Source organism: Lepisosteus platostomus, chromosome 9 (assembly GCF_059453375.1).
Source record: "Lepisosteus platostomus isolate fLepPlt1 chromosome 9, fLepPlt1.hap1, whole genome shotgun sequence".
In the NCBI taxonomy this organism is placed as follows: Eukaryota; Metazoa; Chordata; class Actinopteri; order Semionotiformes; family Lepisosteidae; genus Lepisosteus; species Lepisosteus platostomus.
In genome coordinates this window covers 41792102-41811319 of record NC_142619.1, presented here as the reverse complement: position 1 = coordinate 41811319, position 19218 = coordinate 41792102, and the positions used below count along the sequence as shown (strand labels likewise).

At 33.8% G+C, this 19218-nt stretch overlaps 1 protein-coding gene across 6 annotated transcripts in view; it reads left to right on the top strand.

Moving 5' to 3' along the window:
• Positions 1-16284, top strand: part of gramd4a (GRAM domain containing 4a) — a 77435-nt gene extending 61151 nt beyond the window's left edge. For all 6 annotated transcript variants that reach the window (XM_088645049.1, XM_088645047.1, XM_088645048.1 and 3 more), the window contains 5 exons: positions 6825-6972; positions 8087-8180; positions 9764-9848; positions 10372-10440; positions 12795-16284. In XM_088645049.1, coding sequence (XP_088501175.1) covers positions 6825-6972; positions 8087-8180; positions 9764-9848; positions 10372-10440; positions 12795-12896 — 498 coding nt within the window. In that variant the 3' untranslated portion in view covers positions 12897-16284. The remainder of the gene's footprint in view (positions 1-6824; positions 6973-8086; positions 8181-9763; positions 9849-10371; positions 10441-12794) is intronic.
• The last annotated feature ends 2934 nt before the right edge of the window (positions 16285-19218 follow it).

Here is a 19218-nt window from a genome sequence, read left to right as displayed (position 1 = left end):
AAATAAAATCAGACTTTTTCCAGTTTTATTTACAAATTGTACCTTGCAACATCCAAGTGATAAAAGAAAGCAACATTTCTGAAAAAATAAAAAACTAGAATAACTGGGTTGGATTCGCTCAGAACTCGCTCCTGAGTTAATACTTGGTGGAAGCACCTTTTGCAGCCTTGAGTCTTGCAGACTCAATTACAGCCTTGAGTCTGTTCGGATACATTGCTGCCAACTTTGCACACCTAGAGGGAGGAATATTTGCCCATTCCTCCTAACAGAATTGTTCAATCTCAGTAAAACAGCATGGTGACTGTCCTCTTCAAGTCATTCCAAAGATTTCCGATGGGATTTAAGTTGGGGCTCTGACTAGGCCACTCAAGGACATTCACCTTCCTGTTCTTAAGCCACTGTACGGTTGCCTTGGCGGTGTGCTTTGGGTCATTGTCATGTTAAAGGTGAAGCATCTTCCCATTTTCATCTTCCTGGTTGAGGGCTGCAGGTTTTTCTTCAACAATTTGCCTGTATTTTGCACCATCCATCTTCCCTTCTATCCTGACAAGTGCCCCAGTCCCAGCTGAAGTGAAACACCCCCACAACAGGATGCTGCCATCACTGTGCTTTACTGTAGGAAGGGTGTTCTTTGGATGTATTGGGTTTTCGCCAGACTTACTGTTTTGCATTCTGGCCAAAAAGCTCGATTTTGGTCTCATCTGACCACAGCACCTTTAAGCAAAACATAAACAAGATTTGATATGGCTTTTTTTAAGGAGTGGCTTTTTTCTTGCCACCCTCCCATACAGGCCAGATTTGTGGAGCGTTTGTGATATTGTTGTCACATGTACACAATGACCAGTTGTTGCCATAAAGGCCTGTAGCTCATTTTAAGTTGCCATCGGCATCTTGGTAGCCTCTCTGATCAGTCTCCTTCTTGCTCGGTCATCAAGTTTGGAGGGACAGCCTGATCTAGACAAGGTCTGGGTGGTGCCATATACCTTCCAATTCTTAATGATAGTCTTGACAGTGCTTCATGGAATACTTAAAGCCTTTGAAATCTTTTTATACCCATCTCCTGACTTGTGCCTTTCCACAACTTTATCCTGAAGTTCGTTTGAATGTGCCTTTCCGCTCATAGTGGATTCTTTGCTTTGAATAGCACTTCCTAGCAGTGAAATCCTGTAGAAACAACTGCTTTTATTCTGAGCTGATCAAAATCACCACAATTGAGCACAGGTGGGAGCCAATTAGTTTGTTGTGTGATATGTAAGGTGATTGGTTATACCTGAGCAAGTTAACAAATGCAATTACTGTATAAGGGGAGTGTTCACTTATCCAAATAAGGTATTTTACTGTTGTAGTATTAATTATTTTTCAGAATGTTTTATAATTGGATTTTCACTTGGATAAGATAAGGTATACTGTGTGTAAATAAAAATGGAACAAGGCTAATTTAATTTGTTTTTATTTTCAGAGTGTCATACAACAAAAGGCACAAATTCTGAAAGGGGGTGGTGACTCTGTACCCACTGTGTCAGTTACTTTGGTAACAAAAGTTTTGTCTAGCTCATCTAGCATAAATCCTAATAAATTAAACAGTTTAAATGGGTAAAGATATCATTCGATTGAAGATAACAGAAAAATCCTAAATGTTTTAGCCACAACCCTCACCAGGACAAGCAGCCTGAAAATGGATGAATGCACAGTGTCAAAATACTCTGGATTCCCCGCTTACAAAATAACACAAAAGGGAGAGAGGATATTGAAAGTTGATTTTACAAACACTGATCAGCTCCTATTTTAAATAAGACAGTCAAGGGTTGTGTCTCATCAGAGTCTGAGAAACTATTGTAATGTAAAGCATTAGTTGGCATTCTGTGATTTCAGTTGTTTTCGTCAGGTAATTGCCCACATTTAAATTGCAATCATTTCAATAATACAATCCCCACATGTACACAACTTAGGTACTAAAAAACCTATAAACAGGAAGAATTACATGCTAGTTAGGGTCATTAAAATGTTGAAGTTGCCAGGTAAATTAGTTTATGTGGGTAAAAAAATGAAAAAGATGGGTATTAGTGAACTCAAAAGTAATATCAATTATCTTGTGGCTAGACATTTTTCAGTATTTAACCATCTGTTTTCTAGTATTTATGAGGTTTATTTCGACAAATAATTGCACCATCAGTTTGTATCACACATCACGTTTACACATACCAATTACATTGGTAACGAAAGATTTGTCTTACATATCTAGCATAAATCCTTATAAATTATCCAGTATACAGGTAAATGATATCCCATATTATGAGGTTTGTTGGTGTTCAAATAATTGACAGTCAGAAAAGTTCACATCCATGACCAGTTTGGAAATTTTACAGTGTTGACTTACCATTATTGTAAACTATGAGCAATTGCAAAAATGGTTGAAATGAATTACAAATTATGCAATGCTGTTTAATTAATCAAACAATGATGTGGTTTACTGTCAAGCCTTATGATATATTTTTGTTTGTGCTTCTTGGTAGTTAATGTCCAGTCTACAACAAAATCCATACAGATTGAACAAAGAGAAAGCAATAACCTCCTAGATGGTATTTTGAGCAAATACGACATTTTAAATATTGAACATAATCCAAGAATATTCTGAGTAATAGGAATTTCTAGTGGTTGTCAAAAAAGTTACCCTGCATTTATATTGTTCAGGACTTGGTGATGTTAAGGATTGAAGTCATGGTATTTATGAGCTGCAGTCATCATGCAGAAAATACCCTAATGTCTACAAACCTGAACTTTGACATCAGTTTTCTGATCATCTTTCTTTTTACGGCTTGAAATCACATTTTACTAAGTGTGTTGGGTAACCTTAATGTGTAACCTTAAAGTGTCTGGTTTCAATTTTTATTGTAGCAGATATTATCAAGAGCATGCAGAGCAGGTTTGAGTGGGGAAGCTTAATCAGCATGCAATCTGCAAAAGAACAGGTTAATTCCATGCTAAAAAGTAGAAAGAAAAGACAGTGTTTTTCTAGGTTTTGTTTCACAGCCAAAATGTTGTTATTAATTAATTCCTTACACTTATATAGCATTTTTCTTGACACTCCACTCAAAGCAATTTGCAGGTAATAGGGACTCCCCTCCACCACCACTTACAGTATGTGCCGCATACCTGGATGATGCGACTGCAGCCATAGTGCGCCAGAACACTCACCACACACCAGCTATTAGTGGGGAGGAGAACAGAGTGATGAAGCCAGTTCATGGGGATTTCGTAGGACGCCATGATCAGTAAAGGCCAATGAGAAATTTGACGAGGACGCTGGGATAAAACTACTACTCTTTTTGAGAAACACCCTGGGATTTTTGATGACCACAAAGAGTCAGCACTTCCGTTTTACGTTTCATCCAAAGGACCTAACCTTTTTACAATATACAGTTGTGTCCCTGTCAATATATTGGGGCATTAGGACCCACACAGACCACAGGGGGAGTGCACCCTGCTAGCCCCTCAAATACCTCTTTCAGCAGCAACCTTAGTTTTTTCTAAGGTTCAACTCAGTTGTAAATTGCAGCGTGATATGGCTGCTGGCAGTAGCACCATATATTGTTATGTTTTCTTTTTACTTTTCAGTGTGGAATTTACCTCTGCTTGTTCCTTTATAACTAGGATTATTTTTTGTCTTTACTGCCAAACTGTAACCAGGGGGTCTTGTTGAAATCAGAGGAATTAAGGTGTTGCTATGATAGCACTACTTTATCCTTCGTAACTCAAAAATAATTAAGTAAACTGGAACCTGACAAATACTATAATTACCATATCTTATTTGTTCAGTGCAAGGAAGTTCATTGTTATCATCTCCTCTTGGAGTGAGGAATGCAGCTTTTGAGGAGGTGAGAGGTTATTGTGGTGTAGCTTTTGTCAAAATGTCATGAGAATGGTGTACTGTAGAGAAGTAGGGCTTATATATACAAGCCTTAAGTCTTTTTTTAAGATATTATCTGTGCTTTACTCACCACATGGTGCAAATATAGCATTATATAAACAGGATGTGCTCAGTGGTTTGGTCTTCAAGGTCATTTTGCAGAAATGTTTGGAAAACTAAAAGGTTAATAGTTTTGAAAAATGCATTCTAAACTAAATTGTTTGTAATGAGACCTTTGTGAACATGTACAGGAAAGCTCTATGCGTTCACAGTTGTCAGCTTTTGGGAATCACATGTGACTACTAATGAATTCAACAAATATGCATTATAGTTCAGGGTACAATAATATAGATATATATATTAAAATGTTTCAGTACAAGATTTAACACATGTCCATGACAATGGATGGCATGTCATATTTAACTTCTTAACGGATTAAAAGTTGTTAATCTATGGAAGAGCATTGCTGTCACCAAGAAAAAAAATGTTTAACATGTATCACTTAATTACATGATGATTATCGTATGTATTTATATGACATTATTACATAATAGTTGGAGGTAAAGTGCCACATCCAGTAATAGTGATTTATTTTGATAGAGCCTTTCTTGTTTATGGACGTTTGAGTGTTCTTATGCTTTTAATGGTTCTGTTGCTATGAATTTAAACATGCAAGATTTTCTTGTGGCTAAATCCCAGTTGAATTTACTAATTCAGCATCTTTGGACATCCTCACAAACACTAAAGTGAAAGGACTAGTTGAGCTGTATCAGTATCGTCATAGTTACAGTTGAGCTGTATGGTGCTGTGATTGCAAAATGTAATGTAGTTTCTTCATAAAATCAAATTATAATCACATAATAATGTTGGAAAGTTCAGGTGAACATGTAATAATCATAATGTTATTAGGTGAAGTTATTTTTTTTTCTTGGTGGCAGTGGTGCACAACCATATTAGTCACACCAATTAAAGGACTGACACATTTTCTATATAGCCCTGTTTAGTTATTCTCATGCTGAATAATGTTAACTTTATTCCAAAGTAACCCCTTTCCACTACTGTACTCAGGTCTCTTTTCTCTTTCTACTGTACTTAAATTGAAATAAATTCAGGCCACATTCTAGTATTTTGAGAAGCTATGTTATCTGTCTTCTTCTGAAACATCAGATATGTATTTATCTGAATAATTAAATACTCCTTTTAATAATCTTTATTAGATGTCAGTTTATCTCCTAAACCATTTTATTTTCCGTGTGTAACTACACTAGCTAATGATGTCATCCTTAACTGACTAAATTAAAAATGACTTTGTTGTAACTCTCCTGAAGATGCAGTCATTTTTCAGCCTTTTCAACTAATACAGTAGACTTAAAACACTTAGTATGATGAGTAATATAATGAGAAAGATTCTTAAATTTTAAAAGACAAAAGAGAATATCAGAGCTAATAGATCTTTAAAATCTGTATTTTCATGATTAAGATGGTGAAACATGAATAAAGTCAAATTATTAATTTGACATTTTGTTTTGATGTTGCGTGTCTTCTGAAAACAAACTGTGATGTCATATTGTGACTCCAAAGGCACGTTCTCCTGTAGCCATATTCAGTAATAATTAGCATTAATGGAAGTTTTTGCCCCAGGGTCTCAGCACTTTTTCTGACACTTTCTTAAGTACAAAATATTAGGTGTTTTGTTTTATTGTGTTGGTCTAACCTACTGTATGTTGTTTTAGAATGTTAAGATACAAAAAGTTCTGATAACATTAACAGTACAGCTTTACACAACAGATTGGTGTTCCCAAGTGCTATATGCCATCTTTTTTTCAGCATGGACCCTTTGTTGGAAAATGTTTGCACTGGTTTGATTCTGTTTGGCAGGCTTTGCGGATGGCTTTTATTTGACAGCAAATGGTTCAAACACAAAACTTGTATGAACACAAACGTGCAATGTCAATACATTTGTTGTTAAATCTGTTACTTTGGTTCATTGACATTAAGATTACCAGTCAACAAAAACTACAAGAGCATGACGCGATATTTCACACCAGCCCTTTTTGAACTCTTATGACATCTCTGGACTCTGAAATGGGAAAAACAGCAAATATAATGTTTGCCAAAGAGGATGTAGTTCAAATTTAGGTTTATTCATATTTTAAAATTGTTTTCAAAGATTTTTTCCTGCTGTTTACATTCTGTTCCTAATATAAGATGTTGTTTTTGTTCTTAGTAAATAGTAGGAAAGGGTTCTGTTTCTTCAAATACATTATCTGACATCATTTTTTGTTTTTGTGTGCCTTAAGATATCATCTTAAGTAGTATCACATAACCCTTTGTACCTACTTTTCCCATCATATACTCTCAAAGGGATATGAGATATATAATCATTTTTAATAACCGTCATGCTCTTGGCATTACTGATTTTTGTTGAGACTAACTTAGAAGTCACAATTTAGTATTTCTAAATCTATTATTCTAATTGATCATAATACAGAAAAAAGAATACTCTCTAACTTTGTTGAAATGCTACATAAAAGAGTTGAATACAAACTTGTATTGCAAGTTTGCATTGTGCTTTGCATGAAATTAAAAACTAGTGGCAATGCATATTCTCAGAGACAAAAAAAATTAATCAAAGTATTTGCGTAGCCTGTGTGCCAATTTAAAAGATTCTGTTTAGAAAGAAATGATCTATCAACAATTCTCTCTGCAACAAGGGATTGTGTTCACGTGTCTGCTGTTTCATTAAAAACTTATTTGGCTTTTAAATCGTTTAAAAACGTTAAGCTTTCTAGGTAATAATAATAGAGTTTACCACAAAAATGAACCATTTCTTCTGTTGCATCGACCCACTACTGTGTGGCTTTTTAATTTTTTTTAATTTGCTAATTAGAATTCCTGGCTCTCTTTTGTTTTATAGGTTCAACCAGTTGCATCCAGAAGCAGTTTGGGAACCAATGCACCATGTGGGATCAATAGAGAAGAAGAAGGTGGGCGATCACACAGCACCAAAAAAGGCGCATTCCATGAAATCTTTAATTTAGCAGACACAGAACGCCCTCTGCCTGGTATGTAACTAATAAGAAATTTTTACTTAATCTCTCCTCTTATTTTCCCTTTCTTGTTTCATCACTCCATCAGACCTTATTGTCCTGAGACTGCAGCAGAGTGTTGTGGACATGCAGTTGGGAAGGAATAGAAACACAGCAAATAATTTCTTAAATTTAAGTAACATGTTGGGAGAAACATTAAAATAGTCTTTCATTTGTCATCCCTTTATCAGGATTTTGGATGTTTTGCCTGCTGACCTAATAATTTTTGACTGTATTAAATATGTCAAAAAAGATTAATTGATGGGCTTAATCCATTAAATATTATGTGTTTCTCATTGAAGTTCATTATTCTTTATTCAGTTCAATTCAGAGTACTTTGATCATCTCCAAAGGGCAATTTATGAGGTGGTAATTTAATTTAAAACATGTTAAATGATTTATCTCATATTTTATTTAAATATGTGGTATGAGTAACTTAATTTAATTTTATTTACAACTCAATTTGAATTTCACACACCTTGTTTTGTTTTACATTTGTTTCTCTGATGTTAGAACAAAGGAATAAAAGTTATAGTTTTTCCATAGCTATGAACATCTAGCATTCTACACTGACCCTTGGCTCATTGATTCCTAAAACTAAATACTACAATATAGTGATTCTAAAAAGTCTTCCACAGATACTCCATGCTGTTTCCACATTATGTGATTGTGTCACACACAGTTCTCTTTTAAAACATTGCCATAACTGCATGGTGAAACCAGTCTCTGTGTACTTGTGGTCATTTTCTCAGTAGCTGCTCAAATTAGCTCTCGTAGTCCCCGACCAATGTGTCGATAATATTTGTTTTATTTTGCTCTGTAAACATTTTGTTTGACTTTTTATCCTGTTGTCTCCTTTCATTATTAATTGAACAATTAAATTCAGCACTGTTCACAAAATTGGTCAAAATTGGTCATGTAACATGTTTGCATGATAGTATATTTCTACCTTTCAGATGTGTTACAAACCATTAATCTGTCTCAATATGGGATTGCATTAGATTATCTGTAATATTAAAGAAAATTACCATATTTTTAATATAATGTAGTTTTCCTATAATAAAGTCAGTTTTTGTTTTATATTTGAAAGCCTGTGAAAATGGTTGGCGTTGCTGCTTGATAAACAGAGACAGGAAGATGCCCACTGACTATATTCGGAATGGAGTGCTGTATGTAACAGAAAAGTAAGTCGAATTTCTATACAATTAGTACATTTTAGGATTAAATCTGTAAATGCTTATCTTTTTCTGAGTGACCAGACTATACATAGCTAATTTAGTTCTGAAGAAAAAAATATCTCCACATAGCCATTATTGTATTGTTAATAAATTTTAACAACATAAATTTGACTTTAACATAAAGGATTGTTAATTTATCACCAATTTGGAATGCTTTTAACGCTACTTTTGTGGATTCCCATTGATGCTTCTTGTTCTTTGTTATTACCACTCTGTTTCACTAAGACTCCTGCTTTTCTACCCTGTAAGAGTAAGACTGTAGTCACACTACATTTGAAAGGTCAGCTGCTGGTATCTTCAGATCCTGACTCAGTAGTCACACTCCAGACACTTAGGGCTCAAATAGCTGCATTTCAGAGTTGGGAGAGTCAGTGACGGAAAACACACAGTACTGTATATCATTTATAGAAAGGTTTTTAAATATCTGAACCCTTGCCAGTGGGGAACTACAGCTAAGCTGTCCCAGTAAAGTTAAGTCACAAATCCCTAGAGGGAATGTTAAAGAAATAATTCCTCCTTTTATTTTGTGTTATCTTGTTAGTGGTGTCATTATATTATTTGTAAAGGAACATTATAATCTCAAAAGTAACAGTAAAGAAATGATTTGATACAGTAGTAAGCAGACTGCCACACAAAAACCTAATGCACCCTATTACATAGCAAACAAGGTACAATGTGAGATACACTATTAGGCAACTGCAGCAGACCAGGTCTAGGAATACAGTTTGCTTGAACAGGAATCATGCTGCAGAAAAAGGGAGTTTGAACTGGTGATGACATTTCATAGGCTGGAAAGCTTATGGTTTTGCAGTGAGATGGAAATGGTTGAGGTTTTAAGCTAGAGATTTTAAGGTGGTTAGAGATTGTGCTGCCATGCTGTTCAAAGGTACTGTAGCTCGTTCTGACTGGACATGAGATTTAGGTGGTACAGAGTAATGGAAAGAGCAGTCCACAAAGGCAGGACTCTTGGATTGTTTGTGAGCAGAGACAATCAATTAAAAGTCCAAAGTAGAATTACCATAATGTCCATTGTTAAATTCTGTTCTGTATTGTTTATAATTTACAGTATTATACTCTTAATATTTAAGGTATGCAATAATACATTTTCATAGCTATTAGTATTGAAACTAAACGATGTTTATTGCTTATATGTACTCTTGTATATTTTAATATGCTTTCACTGTATACTGTATATGCAGTTATGTTTACATTGTTATGCATTCTCCATATTGAATTTGTTGTATTTTTAAGAAACTTGGTGTTTTTGACCTGTTTAGTATTGATCTAAGGTATTATGTATACTTATTTCTTTATGGAGTTTAATTTTTGTATTCATTTAATATTCAAATTGCCTTCTTTCTGCATCAGAATAAATGTTGAATAAATCCTAGGTCTGACTGATGATTTCATGGGCAGCAATCAGGAGTATCTTTTTGCCTTTCGGTCTTAATGTCAAAAGAACATTTTTGTGCAATATCCCCCATTTAACATACTTCCTTTGATTATTGTTTGATTTTCTTTTTCTCTAGTTATCTCTGTTTTGAAAGCTCCAAGTCAGGTTCATCGAAGAAAAATAAGGTGATAAAACTAAATGACATTACAGATATTCAAAAGGTACATTTAAGCTTCTTTTTGCATTTTATACATTATATATGGATGTTATCTGTAGTGTTTTTAATTTATAATAGCATTTTCCACCTATTTGTATAGTGAAAAAAAAGAAACAATGTTATGTAATATTTAACTTTTTCTAAAGCACAATTTGTGTAAATTAAATTACATGGGATTAAGAATTTTAAAGTATTAATATTGTCATGATTTTTTTAAAACAGCCAATTTACAAAGATCTGTTATTTGTTTTGTTACTTGAGAAAGTAGTGACTATTTTTAGACCTTGAACCTAAATTTGTCCATTAATCAATGGACATATTTATTATTGAAAATATTTGAGTGATGGGTAAAGATGTAAGGACTGATAATTATGTGTTTTCATCTGAATACAAAAAACACTGAAAGAAAATAAGTTTAAACAAATAAGGACTACCGGTCATGAAACATCAGATAATGACACATTATCAGTCATACTTTGAAAACATTTTTTCCTAATTTTCAAATTGCATTCTTTTTTTCATTCTAGTACAAAGTGCTGTCTGTTTTGCCAGGATCAGGAATGGGTATTTCAATAGCAACACCATCCACACAGAAGGTAACTGCTTCATACACTTATCCTACCCATGTTTATTGATTTTCATTTGTAATTACTTTGAGCATTTTTTTTTGCTTGGTGGTTGTGTACTACAATGTGTAAATAAGGTAATATACATTCTGATTTATTGTGCCATGATTTCAGACATCATGTGTTAGATTGATAAGGGACTATGTATGATAATATTGGTCACATTTTGTTACTCTAATAAAATAGTCTGCAAAATAATTGTCTCTGAAGTTAAAAAAACCAAGCAGATAATGGATCTGTGTTATAAATATATAGTTTTAACGATAATATGTAATGTAATAAGTAGTTTTAAGCAAAAATGTTCCCTACTTGTGACAATATTAATAGAAAAACAAGTAAAATATAATAAAATTCACTTTTCAAAGGAACAAGTAGATGTTAATTCCATGCTAAAAAGAAAAACATATTTTGGCTGTTCAGCCTTCTTTATGTGCATGGGGTAATGAGACAGAAAGCAGAAATTACACAAGCTAGGTGAATACCATTTTCTGTTGGCATAATAATTAATGTGCCAGATAACATGTAATATAGACAATAATTTAATTTTGATTCTAGAGAATAAGTATTTCCATTGCACTGTAAGGTTATTGAAGGTGTAAGGGAGGTGTGTTTACTGCCCAGGTATAGTCACAAAGACTGAAAAGGTGGTCATTTTAGCAGGAATGTTTGATATCATTAAACCAGCTGTAAATGACAAAGCTGTAAAAAGCATATTTTCCACACCATGTATACAACGTATTTAATACTTCATAAAGGATGTGGTCTAGTGATATGCTTTGCTAACATGTGGAGCATCCTGGAGATACCCCAAAGGTCACGTGATAACACATTTTTAGATTTAAAAATAATTTTTGATTTTCACACCTCTCCTCCAATTTCCTTTCATTAAGACACTCACACCTGCTCTGTGCCCATTTTCAAATACTTTGTTCTTTGTCCTTTTGTGCTTTTATATCCCTGCTACCTTTGTTACTCTCTCTCACTCCTGAAGAAGCTTCATTGGTTGAAACATTGTATTATATCTTTCTACTTTTCAATGTGGGATTAACCTGTAATTGTTTGAAGTAATTACCTTCTCACTTCTTTTACATGTAATGTTATGGAAACGATTATTAAAATTAAACTGTACAATCACCATCATGGAAATAACATCCTAGGGAATAGTCAACATGGATTTAGCCTAGCCATCCTGTTGGAGTTATTGGTACAGGCATCAACAGTAATGGATACCCATGCAACATTTGATATGGTGTGTTTAAATTTACAGAAGGCTTTTTATGAAATTCCTCATAAAAGATAATCAAATTACAAATCTGGCATTTGGGGGAAATGTGTGTTTGAACTAAGAATTAGTTAAAAGAAAATAGTAAAAATAAGGAACTTTTACTGGGGTGATGCAATTAGTGGAGTACCACAGGGATCTGTACTAGAGACACTGCTCTCCTGTTTTTATATCAGTGATCCGGATTAGTAAACACTATAGAAGCAGCAAGTAAAATTCAAAACAAATGAGATAAAATAGCAAACTGGACAAACACCTGACAGATGTTATTAAATGTAAACAAATGCTAAATATTTAGAATATTGTGCACAGCTATGTTCACCACATTATAGAAAAGATATACCTGCTCTGAAATCACTCCAGAAAAGAACAACCAGATTCTTTTTGAGTTTAAGAGCATGCCCTGCATTGACGGGCTGAAGCAATTGAACTTGAACAGAGAAGACTACAAAGAAATCTGACAAAAGTATTCAGATTACTCACAGGATTAACAAAGTCAAAGCTGAGGACATCTTCAGAAAAAAAAACATGAAGCTCAACCAGGGACTATTTATCTTTACAAGGAAGAGTAGTGATGCTAGTACTTGATTTGCATATTATTTAATCTAGATACTTCCACTTTTACCATTACTTTCTGACAGTGGAAAACCATATGAAAGTAGTATTAAAATTGAGAACAGGAAGCACCTCTGCTTTTTTCAAGAAACAGCTGGATTAGGTCAATTAGATACTAGCTACCAAACTGGCTAGAAGGGTTTTATAGCCTTCTCTCATTTGCAACCATTCATATACTCTTATGAAATATGAGGTGAAGGGGTGGGTAAGGAGGACAAAATGAAAATATGAGAATGAGTAAAATAACATTTAAAAGACTCCACAATTGATAAGTATTTTTCAGCTTCTACTTATTAAAACAGTTCTTTTCCTTCAGGGTGAAATTAACCTGTACAAACGAATAGGATTTTTTTTTTGTAATGCAGTTGCATGTGAAAAAATACTTTTACAAATTTGACTAATCCTTTCTTTTCTCATTTTCCTTTAGCCACTCGTGTTTGGTGCCATGATTCACAGAGATGAGGCCTTTGAGACAATTTTCACCCAGTACATGAAAATAATGTCATCAGCATCCAACAATGAAACCTAGCAGCCTGAGTGCAGAACATAGTAATTTCCTCTGTGATTGTGGGAGGGGGCAGGATCTCCTTTGCCTGCTTTGCAATACTTTTTTTTCAGGTCGTGGAGATTTGTATTGTACAGATTGTGTATTTTGTACTTGCCTGTTTAATTTCTTCATTTTTAATTAACTGTAATTATCACTGCAAGCCTTGCACAGGAAGCACTTTTAGCATTTGTTTACAAGTGCTTTGAAAGTGTGAGAAAATAGAATTTAGGATTCACTTGGGCAAGACAAATTATAGCCTTTTTTAACTTGCATTTAAAATTGCAGTTTATCAGCCATGCATATTTTGGAAACACTTTTGTTTGGGAACCTGGTATAGTTGGATACGAACAATAGATCAGCTTTTGTGAACCCAGTCATTTTAAAATATGTGACATATTTATTGCCTTTTCTTTTTGTATTAAAATATTTCACTCCATGATTATTGGAATGCCTTCTTTAATACCAAAAGATGAAAACATACCAATTGAAATTATGATAAGTCACAGCTTATTTTTTTTGAATTATTGTAGTGGATCCTACTAATATTATTCAAATTATTTAACTGGAGACTTGAACCAAAGCAAATTTATTATTAACAACCTATATTCATTTTATTGCACTATTACATGCCTAGAAAGAGCTAGTTATTACAAATCAATCTTCATATACTGTATATATATTCCACTTTCTTAGCATGAATATATTACAATGGCACATTATTACTGATATTGTATAACTGATTTGTAGCACAATTCTTAAAATGTTTATACAATGTAATGATTTATGGAAAATTCCTAAACTAAAGTGTTACCAATATTTTATGGCTGAAAGGTCCAGATACTGACAATGCCTGTTGAATACAAAGTATTTCAGATTGGTACAACAATGTTTCAGAGTGCTTGCTTGATGAAATTAATTAGTCATCTTGACGTTTCTTTCATTGGGTGATTCTGTTTTCATCACACAATTCATACAAATAGCCAAAACTAAAGCAAAAATATTTGGTCATTTATATTATAACTGTCATTCAATAGGTTGGAGGTGTCTGTTAATCTCCAATTACATTACATATACAGTTCAAAATACGCTTTACTAGATTAGACCTTTCTGTTTAGTCAGGGTTTTACAGTACAGTAAGACAGAAACAGAAACTGCACACTCTGCAGTGCAACTACTGTATACGCCTTGTAGCATCTCTGCTTTAGAAGAGGTCCTTTAAGGTCATTTAAAAAGGTTCCCACTTTAAATTAGATAATACATATAATAAATGCCACAGCTAGAATATCAAAATGAGAAATACATTTATAGTACAACATTTCCTTGCACTACCACTATACTTGCTAACCTCTTGCACTGTACATAATGCCCATTTAATAAATTCATCATAGTGTCCCTTACAAACGTCAGAGGAAGAGGTTTGACTTCATTTATGGGCAGTTACTGCTTTGCCATTCTGTATTAAAGCTGGTCTTTTTTTAAAGGAGGTTCTGACCTTTAGGACAAACTTTGAACAGCTGACAGAGACATTAAACATTTATCAGTCCCATGCCAAAGCATTTACTGTGTCTTGCACTTTGTTTTAAAAGGCAGTTGTATTAATGGGTAGGTACTGTTGCACAGGTAACCACACTATTGACAGTTTCACATTGTCATTTACTGTATGTTTTGCTCAGTAGCTCGGGTGGTGGTCATTATGAATACCTTGGAAGAGCTGTCATGAAAAGAAAAACAATACGGGAACTCTCTTAAACAGTGATCAGATTCTTAGTGGTCCTGTATTCAGAATTGTGTGTTGAAAGCGTTTTTCCTTTTTTTTGCATCAAGAACAGGCCAGTTCAGTTCAGCAGTGCTTCACATATGAGTACTCTTTTAGAGTTTCATATAAATTGTGCCATTTGCTTGTTTTCAGATTTTCAGTTTCAGAATTCCAATCACATTTGTACAGTATATATTACCAAAACAGCAAGTACATAAGTGAGTGCCCCCTTAACTTTTCAATGTATTCCCATTTTACTGGAGATCTTGCTAGCATACATCAAGGTGGTCTTCCAATTTTCTTGACTTGCATTTGTGTGTCTCTGCAAAGGGAGTGAACACGGTAGCAGGAAGCATTGTCACATTCTAAACAATATGCCAAGTTTTGTTAGATCACCTTGCAAAAAATGTATGTTGTGATTTATTGACAAAAGCAAAAAGAAAAGATACTTATTAATGTGTTTATTCTAATCTGTAGATCCTAGGAAACAAGACCTGTAGTCTAAGAAAGGCTGTTCTGTTTAATGCTCATACCCAAAACCACTTAGTTGATACCACTAACCTTGAAACTGCCTTTGTATTCCCAGAATGCAAGCAGTGTAGAAGACCATACTAAAGAAGCACAGAATGTATTTTAAAAGGTATAGGTTTGCCAAATGCTAATTCTCATCTTTAGGTTACAGCTTGATTATGTTCTGCCTAAACTTAAATGTTTACAGAAGGTTTGTTTAAGCTCCACTGTTTGCAGCTTCTGTTACAGAAGTAAAGCTAGTTTGAATCCCATGAGTGGAACGGGGCATGATAACTGGCTATATATCTTTTTCTACTGAAACATCAGTGTGAACGTCAGTGTCCTTTCTGAATGGTCATAGACAATTCACAGGCCAATTTAAAAAAAAACATGTGTAACATGTTAACATGTGTGAACAGTGTAAATGAAAATGGTTTTACTGTAATTAAATATTTGCTTTTCTGACGTTTGTTTAATTCAGTCAAAGGTTCCTAACAGTACTTTATACAGCCACTAAGAAGACAGAATACATTATTAAAGGTATTAAGCCATACTAACGTCTGATAGTAGAACAGAATACGTGTAAGGCGATTTTGCATTATTTAAGGTTATACTGAACTTTATATACTATATACTGAACTTTAATAATTGAAACATAGATAATGTCATGTGACATGAACACTTTCTTCTGCTGTTATGTTTTAAAACTCAAGATTTCTTGTTTTAACGAGACTGCAGTTCTGTTTTTTTCTTAGGAAAAAAAGATTGCCATGACCATCCAGAAAGGTGCACAATATTGTTTTATAAATATGTGTAGTTCTTGGTGTTAACAAAGTATTAGTTCTATATGTGTGTAAATGTTGGCTATTTTCGTAATATTCCCGATCAGTATGAAAAATGAAAGATGACATTTCTTGAAGTCAATTTAAAAAGAGTTGTGAATAATTATTTGTAATCCACGTTGCCGGTGTCTGCAGACAAATTATGAAGCAGGAATTTATAAGAAATGTACAAAATTTCCCTGTAAAGTTTTTAAAGAGAATGATGTCTATTGTAAAAACTGTGTTGTACATTTTTTTAATTTAAGTAAATGAATTTAAACTACTAGTTGGTTGATTTCTTTTTTACTTGCTTCATACATTGTATTTTGGATTATAATTTCTTTATAGAATATTGAAATGTGAAACAGAAAAATGTATTTCATAGCCTGCTGTGATGATGCCTGGCAGGTCGATGAGAAGCAACCCTGAAGCTAGATTTTCCACAAAGCTTTTCTGTACAGCAGTTTTATTAAATCAAGAGATATTTTCCCTTACTGACAACTAGGTTTGATGTATATGCCATTGGCACATTGCGAGCAGTCTTTAAATGTGGGCAGCCTCAGTTACTGTATATTGAAAGGGTTCCATCAACCTTTGAGTCTCTGCTTGCAAGGTATTAATCTTTTACTTTATACCCCCATAGGTATTTACTCTTTGCTAGTTTTTTTTAATACCTTAGTATAGGGGTAAAAGTGAACATTCTTATCAATGTAAGGACTGTGACATTTTCTCATTTACTAAAAATGAACCTGTAAGGTACTGTACATCTAAAATAATAAGAGATCACACTGAAGTGGCTGAAAAGCTGATCAACATATTTGTATTCTCTCGAATTGACTACTGCAATGCTCTACTCCCTGGGGTATCTAAATCTACTCTGAACAAGCTGCAGTATGTCCATAATTCAGCAGCCAGAATCCTGACCAGGTCTAGTGCAAGTGTTCACATTACTCCTATCCTGGAGTCCTTGCACTGGCTTCCGGTCAAATTCCGCGTAGACTTTAAAATCCTCATGCTCACCTATGAGGCTTTACATGGCTTGGCACCTCAATACCTGTCTGAACTTTTATCGCCCTAGTCCCCACCTCGCAACCTCCGCTCTTCAAATTCTGCCCTCCTTACTGTCCCCCAAGCCCGTCTACATTGTATGGGCGACAGGGCCTTCTCCTGCTATGCCCCCAAGGTCTGGAACTCTTTGCCCAAGGATATTAGAGAGTCACCTTCTCTAAACTCCTTCAAATCCAGACTCAAAACCTTCTTCTTCAGAAAAGCCTTTACTTAACTGGTTCCATTATTCACCCCTCTGCTCTTCTTAATACCACCTTCCACGGTCTCCTCTATTGTTATTGTTGTATTGTTGTAATTATAATTGTGTCCTATCTTGTGAAATCTTCTTATTTATTGTCATCCTGTAAAGCGCTTTGAGAAACCACCTTTAAAGGTGCTATATAAAATAAAGTTTATTATTATTATTATAAGTTTTCAAAAAGATGTACTAAAGTTCTCAATTTAGGACTGGCATACTTAGTTTGATCTGCATACTAGTGTATTTTTTTTATGTCACTTGTTATTCCAAAACATATTGAGAAGGAGAGTTGCACTGCTTGGGATAACTTATCCTTTTGTATTTCTACACAAACATATACAGGTAGGTTAATTACCTGCAGGTTTGTGTAAGTATGTAAAGTGTTCAATTATTTTCATAGAGAAAATGAAAGGATCTTTAATTCCCTTATGTCAATGCACTGCTACTACTATAAGACAAAGCATAGGGTTACTGTCACATATGTATGAATATACACCATCAGAGGTCATACTTGGACACCTTTGTGGATAGTTCTTCATAATTAAGGAGACCCCAATGGAATATATGGTTCCTAGATCCATCATATGAACAGTAAATTTTCTTGGTTGAGAGTCATGTATGTAGGTGGTGTTTAGAAATAAATGTATGCCCATTTTGTGTCTAACAAACATCGCCGACTACAGAGAAGGTAAGATACAGCCTCGTATTTCCATAAGAAAAGGTGATTTTATCCATGTCTGCATAGTACTTTTTATGTGATACAATAGATTGCATTCCTGAACAAAGACAAATAAATTACAATTTCAGATGCAAATTCTAACATTTTTAAAATGGCACTGACTTGTTTTCTATTTTTTATGTACTCAAGAATGGAGGGCCTGTTATATCAGCCCTTCCCTGATCAAATTTGTTAGTTAAAACTCATGTCTTTGAAGGTATTATGAGGAAATAAGAAATTAAATGTCACTTCCTTTCCTGACTCATTACAATGTTTTTTGGTTATTAAGCTAGCATCAATTTGCTCTGTCTTTGGCTTTCTGGATATTATGACATTAATGTCAGTTGGATGAGATTGTTTTTAAAATAGTCCTTATGTGCAATTTACATTATGTAACATGATATTTTTAAACTATTGTAGATTAAATGTTGTTAAATGAAACGGTGTGCTAAGATCTGTCTTTTGCATACACGTTTTCCAGACAAGGTATGTACACGAAAAAGCACTGATTGAATGGGCTTTCTGCCAAAGCATATTACGCAATTTTTGGAATATTGTGCAATTTTAATGATGACCACAAGGTGTCACTATTGGAAAAGATTAAGAAACATATTCAGATTACGACGTGGACATGACTACACATTTAATTTTTTCATGATTGCGTTTTCATTTTCTGCTATGCATAAAGGAATGCTACTGTACAGTATATTACAAGACTCATGTATTTAGATCATGAAATGAATTTAATTATGTAGTAATAGTAACTTGATTTCACATACAGTATGTGGAACTAGCTTTTAGTGAAACTGTAATGATAGCATTCAGAATACGCGAATAAAATATTGAATCAACATATAAGAGAAGCTCACAATCTATTAATTCAAAGGGTTTTTTCTGGAATATTAAAATACTTTTTACAAAAGGGTATCCTCCCCAAAAAACCTAATTATTTTAGTTCAAATTTTGTTATGCAGCTAGAAAATAAGCTTTTTTTATTTTGTAAAAGTTATCAGATTTTGTATTAAACTTTCTAATTTTATCAAATATATTGTGGATTTTTTTTAAAAAAAGCCTATATATAGTAATGTGAGCTGTGCAGCTCCCTTTGATATATTCATATGAAAATTAAGTAAATTCAAATTATAATTGTTTTTTCAGTACATCCTATATATTCACTGTTCTATAAAATGATA